General features: G+C 43.8%; 1 protein-coding gene across 1 annotated transcript; it reads right to left on the bottom strand.

The window, feature by feature from the left end:
- Positions 1–2998: 2998 nt before the first annotated feature.
- LOC127218558 (ribonuclease SLFN12-like) lies at positions 2999–10012 on the bottom strand. The gene is given in 6 exon segments (XM_051179596.1): positions 2999–4981; positions 5717–5833; positions 7340–7748; positions 7751–8202; positions 8205–8404; positions 9527–10012. Coding segments are annotated over 6 exon segments (1866 nt in total). The 5' UTR covers positions 9664–10012; the 3' UTR covers positions 2999–4430.
- Positions 10013–11520: the final 1508 nt, after the last annotated feature.

The following is an 11520-nucleotide window of genomic DNA, read 5'->3' as shown; positions in this document are numbered from 1 at the left end:
TCTGATGGTAGTTTTTTCTTTACTCCATCTTGAAAAAAAAATCCTCTCTGAAAAGTCTCTCGTCGCAGCTCCCTCATTAGTTCTGCAACCCTTCTCATTGCTCGACTCAGCAGATCCTCTGAATAACTCTACGCCTCCCCACATCTCTCTCTCTACACCCTTCCTCTGCTCTCTCTCACAGCCACAGTACACACAATTCTTCTACACTACACACTCACTCACTCTCTCACACTTGCTCATGCTTCTTCTGCATCTCTCTCTCTCTCTCTCTCTCTCTCTCTCTCTCTCACACACACACACACACACACTTCATTCCATTCTGCACAGCTCTTACATAGCCCTACACAACTTCCTTGTCTTCACCGTCACTGCTTCTGTCATGGTCAAACTCTGGGTAATTATATGTTACATTTTCAGGGCCTGACCCATTCTCATAACACAAGAGAACTCACATGGTTTCTCTTAGGCTACCAATGTCACATTGACTGGCCACTAAGCAATGCTTGGCTACCCAAGTAGCTCTAAGTTGATGAGGGTTCCCAGACAGCAAACACTTGCCTGAACCTTGCTTAAGACTGAGTGTGGGACTGAGTGCAAAAGTCGATTACTGCAGGCAAGTTATGTCTCTTAAGGTTGCTTCTATCCTGACCTTGAATCAACAACGAGCAACACCTGGGAAAAATGAACTTGTGTATTTGTCTCCAAGGGCAACATGCCTCCTTTGAATTTGTTCTGGAGTCTGAAATTAGCTGGCTGTGTAAAAGGCTGTCTTTGTGATGGAGAATCTTATGTGAGTCTGAGTAATGTAGAATATCCTAGTATTATTTCTATTCATCAGAATTATACAGTTAAGCTGAAATCATCTTCCTGATCACCCTCAGCTATGTGTGCCCATATAGCTGAAACGTATTCATGAGATAAACCCACAAGCAGTAGGAATATACCCAACGTTGCTCTTAAGGAAGAAATGAGGTGGCTCATGAGAGAAATTACAGACAGAGAAAGTTGTCCACAGCCAGAGACCTTATAATCTTTCCATTTGGTGGATCAGCTTACTGAATGCAAGCTGTCACCTGCTGTATACCCCCATGGCCTTCTACATGTGAGGACCAGGCTTTTATGAAGTGGAAGTCTGAGTGATGCTCAAGATGCAAACTATAGCAGTCTATCCCAGGTCTCAAAAGTTGGTGTCATCTCCCAGAGAAAAACACATTTAAAACAGCACCAAGAGCCTTGAAGTCTCAACTGCTTCTGCCTCCCACCTGGGGCATAGATCCTTCTCCCCCTTGGATAGTTAATCAAGAACACCTCTTCTTGTATTACAGTTTAGGGCCCTTATGGGGTTCCCTTTCTCTGCCAGTTAAAGAACCAAAGGCAGGGAAAATATGGAGCAGCACAGCCACCCAGTGACTGAAGGTGCCTGTATCTGATTCCATCATCTCCCCAGCTCAGCTTCCTTCACCAACCTCCCATATCCTGATTATAAGTGCTCTTCCAACAAACAATAAATATTTTATCAATGTTCTCACTGCTGTTTGTTCATTTTCATTGTTGCTTTTCAAGTACAGAGAATTGTAGGACCCTCAAATGTTAATTTTGCAATTTACATCAGACCTAGGAATCTACAACGTAATTAAGGCCTGGCTTCTTTTAGGAAAAGAGTCAGATTTAAGTAGATGTAATATGTTATATAGCAGTTAGTTGGAGGTCTTCCTTATATTCAACTTAAAATGGACTTTTTTCAGGAGAGGTAAATTCTAAATGAAATAAAATATACACAGACATTAAAAAGACCAAAAATATGTTAACTTATTTTGACTCTAGATGTATGAGTGTTTGTCTGCATGTATCTATATGGATGGCACACATGCCTCAGGCTCTCTCAGGACAGAAGAGTGTAATGGGTCCCCTTGGAACTGGAATTACAGATGGTTATGAGTCACCAGGTGGGTGCTGGGAATAGAACTCAGGTTCTCTGCAAGAGCAGCCTGTGCTTTTAACTTTTGAGACATCACTTCAGGCCTTAAAATGGATCTTTAAAAACATTAGCAGTGCTGCTGGGCGGTCTTTAATCCCAGCACTCAGGAATCAGAGGCAGGTGGATCTCTGTGACACCAGACTAGTCTACAAGAGCTAGTTCCAGGAGAGCCTCCAAAACCACAGAGAACCCCTGTCTTGAAAAACCAAAAAATAAATAAGATAAAATAAGATATAAAACAAGCAGTGCATAAATGTGTCTATTTGTGTGTAGATGTTGGGGTAGATGTTCATGGTACCACAGCACCATGTGGAGGTCAGAGGACAATTACAGGAGTCAGTCTTCTTTCCAGCAGCTAGATTCCTGGATTGAGGCTCAGGTCCCCAGGCAAGGTGGCAGATCCAATGAGCCATCTCACTGCCTCCCATGCCACTCACTTGTTGAGGTTTTTCCAATTTGCCTGCAAGCCTGACCTTTCAGTAGAGCGTGTCATCAGGGCTACTTTCCCAGTCCAATTCTCTTCCCTACACAATCAGAGCCATTCTTTACTTGATTTCCTGCTTCCCATTTTTCTAGATTGACCCAGCCCCCATCCTGTCTATCAAGGAAGCTGTCATTAGACAGATGCTTTAACCAAATTCTCTGTGAATGAACCTCCCAAAAGTTCCCACAGCTTTGGCAGTCCACGAATTCCCTGACCTACTCTCATGAGCTCACCCTAGATCTTGTCTTGTCTCCAAATGTTTCTAATGCATCTCACTCAGACCCAGGTTTGCATTGGGTGGTGGCAGAGAGCTAGCATGTCCTCTAGGACTGTTGCTTGCACAGGGTGTCTCAAGGATAGTGTACATGCTGCCATACTAACATGTCTTCTTACTTCCTTGGTCTGCAAAGGTCTGAACCACGATACCAAATAATCGAAACATCTAAAACCTAGAATTAAAAATAAATAAATAAAACCTAGAATTAATATTCTGGAAAAATAATAAGAATTATTTTAAAGACATTGGAGATGTTTTGAAATGATCATTTATTTTAGAAAAAGATGGCAGAATATTTTGTGTGCATCCAAATTTTGCTAAGTATAACTTCCCACATATTACAATCAAACTTCATCAAAGAAAGATGCAAAGAGAAGAATTATATTCAGAAAGATCCAGACATAAGAAAAAGTTACATGTAAAATGAAGTAGATTTTAAAAATAAATTGTATTGATAAAAACATAAAACATGGCTTTGGATGACTGGCATCTGTGAGCCACCAGCCCAAAGCCCCTGTCATAGGAGCTCTCATGATGGTCAACCTGCCTTTTGATGAGCTCCATCAAAAGTCAAAACAGGTACCACTACATATATCATAACCCTTAGGGTCCAAGTGTTGAGAAATGTTGTCCTTCACAAATGAAGATGTACAATGAAGACATTGCTTCCTTTATGAAGGAAACACCAACATTTCAAATTAAAGCACAATACACGCATATAAATTCAGTGCTGTAAATACCATAATAGGTGTTAATCTACAGCACAAACAATACTAGAATTCGAATATAAAACATACATCGAACCATAAGAGAACCATAAGAGAATAATATCGAACTCTTAAAGACATAGTATCAAGACTTCAAAAGGGAACAATGTTACAAATGGGAACTTGAGAACATGCCATTACCCCATAGAGAGTATTTGTATGGCCTAGTTCCTGGGATTTGTTGACATTTTGAAGTCTTACACCAACAGATACATTGTTTTTCTTCAAGATAAAATAGACAATTGTATTCGTTTCTATGTGTTTTTTACCTTTTCGGAAACCTCCCATATTTACTGTATGCTTCTGTGAGGAGTCTGTACTTACTTTCCACATACCCTGAGCCTTGCCTCTGCGATTTTGGAAATCACAGATGTAACAGCAATAACACAGGCAGCAGAGCAGCAACACTGTGACAGAACGTTGCCTATAGTGCCTTCATCATCATTTTCTTCACTACTCTAGGAAGAGTGTCTTCCTTGATTAAAGATACCATGAATTTCCTCAGCCAGAATGCAGAATGGGATACATTTTTGTTTTATATTATTTACTTATGTATTTATTTTGAGGCATGGTCTCTTCCTATAGCCCTGGCTTTCCTGGAACTCCCTATGTAGACTAAGAGGACCAGCCTTCCTCCAAGTGATACAATTAAAGGCATAGGTCACATCCCCTTACAGGAACACATTTTTAAAGCACCGTTTGATCATAGTCTTCTTTAACGGCCAATCCCTTTCCCAGAATTTCATTTCTATTTTTGTGAAGTTATTCAAAGACGCATTTCCATATACTTATCCAACGAGAGAACATTATCATAAAGCATGAAATATCATTGCATTATAGTCCATTTCACATGTCAAGAAGTCTCAATCATGATCTAGGACATTCCTCAAAAAGTAAAGTATCTAAGGCTATATGTTTAAAATTTCAAGGTAAACTGATCATTATAGTTTTATGTCGGGACACCGTCTCTACAACCTCAGCAAGAGCTTTCTCTAAGTGCCTTACTGTCTTGGTTGTCAGATAATAGGTTCTAGGGTAACTTATTTTCGAGCTTGAATCATATAGAGACACTGCCCTATGACCCAAGTATACTATCTTTATCACCACACCGACTTTCCCAGTGTAACCGCCAAGATTTACCAGCATCTGCTTTAAAGTTAATGCAGTTTGTTTACAATAGTTCTTTAACTTAGCACCTAATTCATTCAGAACAGTGCTGTCGTCTTCCAGCTCCCCGTCTCCCAGGACAAAGCAATGAAGGGTCAGAAGACTGTCCTGGGAAATATGAAGCAAATCCAAGATGACTTCCTGCTTCTCAGGCAAGCCAGGACCCAGAGTCCAGCTCTTAGAGGTGACCAGCGTTCCTCGACGAAGTGAGGCCAACTCTGTCCAAAGTAACTGCTCGTATCTCCCCTGTTCTGGGCACAGTTCCATGCAGAGGGCTTCTGGAGAGCACGTCACCTTTCGACACACGGCTAGAAAAATAAATAAGTATACCAATTAAAAAACAAAACTGCTGGGAATATCCTGTGTGAGCCATCACCGAGCAGCTAGTAAGTCCCCCACTTTCATCATCACGATACCAAACAATAATAATTCAGGAACAGGAGGGCAGCAGGTGCAAGGGTCCTGGGACTTAGAACTCAGGCTCTGCTAAGAGGGAGCATTGCAAGTGGCTGAACACTCACATCCCACCTTTTCTATAATCGGGGGGGGGGGGGGGGGGGGGGGGGGGGGGGGGGGGGGGGGGGGGGGGGGGGGGGGGGGGGGGGGGGGGGGAGGGGGGGGGCCGGGGGGAGGGGGGGGGGGGGCCCCCCCCCGGCCCCCGGGGGGGGGGGGGGGTGCCTCAGAGGAGACCACAAGGCAGGCCAGGCTTCCCTGGTGAGCAGAGACTGGCAATCACAGTGAAAACCCATAGTTCTAGAAAGCCTTGAGTTTGAATACACACTGTCACCTTCTACCTGTCTGGTTAGCATTGGAGAGGAAGTCTACTTTGCCCTCCTATGTTGGGATGTGGTATGTACTAGTCTGTGTGTGTGCTTGGCTTGGGCAGGGTGGTGTGGGGTGGTTACTATTTGAGAGAAAGTTACTCCAGGGACCTGAAAAAAGTATCACTCCCAGTGAGGAAGCTTGAGGCCTTGAACCCTGGTGGGGCAAGGAGGCTTGAACATAGTCACAGCAGCCACTCTAGAAAGTTACAGTGACACTACCTGGAAGGTGGGCCCTCTGTTGCTGAGCTTCTGGAATGTCATGAACAAACGATCTACTGAGACGGAGTGGTGGGATGCTTGATTGAAGGGTCTGTTTATCTTTTCCCTTGGAGAAACCTGAGAAGACAAAAGTTATTTTAAATTTCCCCCAGGCCGTAGTGTTCAATAACAGTGCAATGTGTGTTAAAAGTCTCAGTTGAACTGTGTTTACCTAAGCGGTAATGGGGTTAGAGTTTGGTGTTAGATTTTTTTGAGGACAAATACAATTTTCAAAATGACGCTTACACTACACTTACAGAAAACGTAACAGCACAAAGTGCACTGGGCTAGTGGAATGTATGGGCAATTCCATGGGCCTGTTTTACTTCCTCATTTTTAAACTAGAGACAGGCATTCACATAGACCATGCTGGACACAAACCACTACTTGGACCTTGGGCCAGTTTTATGATTTTACAGAATGGAGGTGATGGAAGCCAGAACTTCTAGATGCTAGACAAGCACTCTATCACCTCAGAAATGTCCCCAGCTTTGCTTTCTTTCAAAGCAGTTATATCCAGAAGCAAAGAAGGCTGGTGGGTTTGTGCAGAGATGAGGATGCTCTGATTTTCAGATGGTGTAAAGTTTCTGGTGCTTGTTTCAACTAAGGCTTCCTGTTCCAAAGGAGATAAAAGGTCAGCATTTTCCTTTCCTTCAGAGGAAAAAGTATGGTTCCATTTTGAACTGTGAGAGGAAGGAAGAAGCTTTAAGCAGAGGGGCCGATGGGAATAAAGTGGTAAAGGACAAAGGGGCAGATTAGAGGGTGTGGTTTCTGAAGTGCACACTGGTCATCACAGGCACAAAGCAATGGAGAGAGTACATGGTGGGCCAGCACATCCAAATGCCCGACCAAAGGGACATTCCCTTCCCATAACTTGATTTTCTAATGCATTTGTCACTGTTAGTGAAAGATGATTGACACAGAAAGCTGGCAATGAGAAATGGGATCAGTGCAGTGGGTCCTTGGGGGACAGGCTACAGAAGCCATTGCACTAGGAGGGATTTTGACAAACAAGCTAGATGTAGTCTGAGAAGAGGCAAGGACAACTCGATAGGGAACCCTGGGAGGATGAGCAGAAGTTCAGGAAGCAGAGAGGACAGTGTCCACGAAAGGCTCTGCTCGTCAGCCTTCTGATGGACATGGGACTGCCAGGGAGGCCAGGACTGCAGGCCACTTTCAATGTTCTGTGACAAAATGTTGGGCTGCGTTCTGCCCATGGCCTTGTCTTGGCAGAGATCTCAGTTTAAGCCACTGTGAGAGGTGGGAACAGCCTGGAGGGGAATTATGAGGTGGGGGCCCCTTCCTCTTCCCACTCCAATCCTGTCCACTGGAGAAGCAGGCTATATCACAGTTGGCCATTGTGCAGGAAAAAGCTCATAGCATACTGAAAGCGGGTAAGGAGCATTCGATAGCGAATCTCCTGAGTGGGCAGAAGGAAACAGGAGGTTGTCCACTCGGGATTGTATCTGGCAGAAGTCAGTAAATCAGCTGTTGAGACATGAGGAGGTGTGATGTTCCCTAGTCCCACAAATCTTCCAACCCTCTGTCCCAAATGTAAAGTGACTGTTTTGCCCCTTCCTCAACCTGGGGTGGAGTCCATCTGGCGCTTGACCCATTCCTCCGCAGTAAACCCCTTCACACGGCCGCCTTCCACATGCCAGGATTCCGGATCTGCAGTGAACACGGCACAGCAGAATCTCTCCACTCTGAGTGCACAGACATATGAACACACAGCTCCCTGCCTGTGGACTTGGATGAATTTGCATGTGTACTTTATCTTCTCCTGCTCCTCAAAGAAGTGAGCGACAGGCAGCTGTCGGATGCACTCCTCTATTTCACTCTCTAGGTGCACCAGATCATTCTCATTGGCTTCAAAACCAATTACTTCTTGGTTGTCTCCATCCAAACCAAAGAACAAATATCCCCCTTCAGTGTTTGCAAATGCAGAAAAAGGTTGAGGGAGAATCGCTAAAATCTTTTCTTTAATCTTCTTTTAGGGCACATTTTAACTTCAGCATATTTCGACTTAGTGAAACACAAAGTCTCCTTGTAGGTCAACTGTTCCTTGTTAAAAAACATGGCGAGCATTTCACGTTGTAATTCATCACAGCCAAATGATCCAGGCCAACTTAGTCTTGAACCTGACATCCCTTTAGCATATTTCTTTTCTTTGAGGAACTGCACTGCATCAGGAGCTTTCAGTTCATGGGACAATGACAAACTTCTCACATAGAAATTGGTTTTCCAGGTGAGGACACGCTGACCAGACATATCCGGGATCCATTGTTTCACAAAAATTAAAAAGTAGTCTTTGTCCTTCATGTAGTCTAGGTATTTCTGAGAAAGTGGAAGAATGTTACCAAAAGAATTTTCCAAATCCAGTCCCATTCCATCTCTGGTGAAGGAGTAATTGGAATTGCTGATGTGAGCCTTGACCACGCCCCCCCAGAATTCACCAGAGTGCACACAGCCTCTGAGACACTTTGGGCCTCTCTTTTCCTTAGTTGAGTATCTTTCATTTTCTTCCTATACATCTCTCCAAGTGTGATTTCTCCCACAGAGAGAACCAGTTCTGCATAGTCTGTCTCCTGATCAAGGCTGATGCTCATTTTGCTAGCACTTGCTTTGTTTCCCAGACGACATTGTTTCCTGTAAAAGAGACAGAAATCCATTACAGTAGACCTAAGCAGTGAGAGCCAGCTCTGCTTTACAAGACACAGCGCAACAGTCTGAGCTGCTCTGGGCAATTAAGCGTGAAGGTCTGAAGTGATGTCTTGTTTAGGAACTGTTGGGTCAATTCTGAATACAATAACTAGTAAGCTTGCACAATTTTCAGATTCATTGTTAAGATTGTATTTGATCATCTTCTAATATTTTGAACTAATAAACTTCTTTATGTATATTCATCATTCATGGCACTGTGTTATAGAAGGGACATATAAAATTGTGTAGTTTTGTTTGTTTTATTACTTTATGTGTATGAGCGTTTTGCCTGCATGTATGTATGTGTACCACAGGTATGCCTGGTGGTCATGGAGGTCAGAAGAGGGTGTTGAATTCCTCAGCTGGAGTTACTGGTGGTTGTGAACCACTGAGTAAGTGCTGGGAATCTGACCCAACCCTCTGCAAGGGTGACAACTTCTCCTCAGCACTTACCCAACTCTCCAACCTCTGCAGAAAGACACCAGAAGTGTGTGCTGCGCACTAAGCACATTCTGCTGTCTGACCTCTCTGTGATGTCCCCTTCCCATCTGTCCCCTATGTCCCCTTATACCGCTTCGCCACTTCTTTCATGTCTTATACATGCGCACGGTTTTAAGGCTGTGTAATAAATCTATAAACTCTAGGGAACCACTGAGTGGAAATATCTGAGGTTTGTCTTTCTGGAACTGGCTGGATTCAATGAGTGTGAGCATGTTCCGTGCTCTCCATCCTCCACAGTGGTGGGGATGGCACTCAAGGCTTGCGTTTGTTAGGTAGCTTTCTCCAGGAGGCACACCTCAGCCCTCTTTGTCCTTTAATGTAGGTGTTCCCCACCCTAAGTCTCCCCTCCTGGTGTGGCTTCTATGTTTAGTGGGTTTTTTTTTTTTTGTTTGTTTGTTTGTTTTGGCTCTTCATTTTCTCGGGACAGTTTTTTCTAATCATGTGAAATCTTATTTGTGCCCTTGTTTTGGAGCGCTTTGTTCCTGCTTAGGACCCTCTGTGCTTCTGACTTTCCCTCTGGGCAGCTTCCTAACTCCTTCCCATATGACAGTCAGTTAGTTCACATACTTTGGTTCCATCAGACGTCCTGGTTTGGCATGCTGTGTGCCCTGGAGAATGTCCCCTGAACACTCGAGTTGACCAGACCACTCTGTGAACATCTGTGGGTTCCCATCTTCTCCCAACATTGGGGAGTTTTCAGACATGATTTCTTCAAAGAACTTCTCAATTCCTTTGTGACCTCAGGTTCTGGGGACAAACACAATCACCACGTTAGCCTTCCTGATAGTGAGCCACATAATGTTGGGCTTTGTGTGGCTTGTTTTACATTTTTCAGTTCTTTGTTTCAGGATATTTGATCACACTGTCAAACCCAAGACCGCTTTATTTATTTGTTGGAAAACCCTGTTCCTAGTTTGGTGTGGCTCAGCCCTAGCACACACCTTTGCTCAAAGAGCTTTCTACTTGAATATTGTAGACTGGTTTAAACAAAGCCGACCATAGGTGAGGAGGCAGAGCAAGCAACTATTTAACAGGAAAAAACAACAACAACAACAACAAAAACCATAGAGACTAAGAGGGAGTCAGGAGGACAGAGAAAGAGACACCCGGGAAGTAGAAGGCTGGGACACTCATTAGGAGGAGTTTTGTCTGAGGCAGTGTAGGGGAAAGCAGGCTCTCACCCGAGCATCTGACTCCCGAGTCTTTGTCGGTAAAATCAAAGAATTGACATTTAGTTTAAAACAGCTTTTCCTATCATTTCCCCTGGCTTAGTGGTTTTATTCATCTTTCTTCAGTTTACAGATTTTTTTTCTGTCTACTCACTCTGCTATTGGTCCTTTCCAAATATTAATACCAATTGATAAGAAAGAGGCTCATGTGAAAGGAAAAACATCACTACACAACAAATCAATTTTCTCAGTTTCATTTTCTGTGGGAGGTTGTTTTGAACTGCAGCTGACTTTGCTGTTCTGACACTAGAGGGCACTCACATGCAGAAGGACTGCAAAGACAAGGCCTTGTACAAGAGGAGCTGTAGGGATGTAAGAGGGTAAGATGGGGCATGTCAGTGTCTTGGCCAATACCAAGTAAATGCAACTTCTCATGCCTGTGCGCTGTTGTGGGGTAACCCCCACTGAACTCATTTGATTCCGGGGAATTGAGTTTAAAAGCAGAGCCCAGTTTGCCCTTGGCCCCAGCTTCAACCCTCAGCACCACCAAATACAAATTATCCTCTTGGTAGCTTTCAAGGAGGAACACACTGACCCTGTCTCAAAACAAACAAGAAACAAAGAAACAAAACAGAGGAACACTCTGGTTTGCTGGAAACATCCCATTATGCAATGCTCTGTAGCACATTTTAACTCTTTCAACTTGTAACCCCACTGACTGCTCCCTGCTACCCTAACTTCTACTACCATCATTTCAGTTTCTTTAGATCCCTTATATAAGTGAATGTATGCATATTTGCTTTTATGTGGTCCTCATAGTTACATAACATATTGTCATTCAGAGTCTTCCATGTGTTTACGAATGACTCTATTTCCTTCATTTTACGACTCCATTTCAGACCACTGTGTATACTATATAGTCTGTGCTTGTCATCCACCCATGAGTTCGTGCTTTGACTTTTTAAAAACATTCAGCAATGGCCAGGGATGCAGCTGTCTCTCTTTTATAATGACTTCATCTCCTCTTGAACAAACCCAGTAGCGTTTCTCACACTTGTTGAGGAGCCACTATGTTTTCCAATATCCACTCTAATTCACACTCTCAGTCACGCTGTGCAAGGTTTCCTTCACTCCATGTCAGTGGCAACATTTATCTTTCATCTTTCTGATAACAGCCATTGCAGGGTCAGGAGCTGGATAGAGAGGCTCCATGGTTATGAGCACCTGCTGCTCTTGCAGAAGACTCAGGCTCCATACATGAACATAAAATAAAATTAGTCTTAAAAAAGTCATGGTGCTGAAGGGATAGCTCAGCAGTGGACAGAAACGGCTGCTCCTCCAGAGGACCCTGGTTCAATTCCCAGCACCCACATGAGGACTCTCAGCCTTCTG

Source organism: Phodopus roborovskii, unplaced genomic scaffold (assembly GCF_943737965.1).
Source record: "Phodopus roborovskii unplaced genomic scaffold, PHOROB, whole genome shotgun sequence".
In the NCBI taxonomy this organism is placed as follows: domain Eukaryota; kingdom Metazoa; phylum Chordata; class Mammalia; order Rodentia; family Cricetidae; genus Phodopus; species Phodopus roborovskii.
The sequence above is the reverse complement of the archived record's forward strand: the minus strand, read 5'-3'. Positions and strand labels throughout refer to the sequence as shown.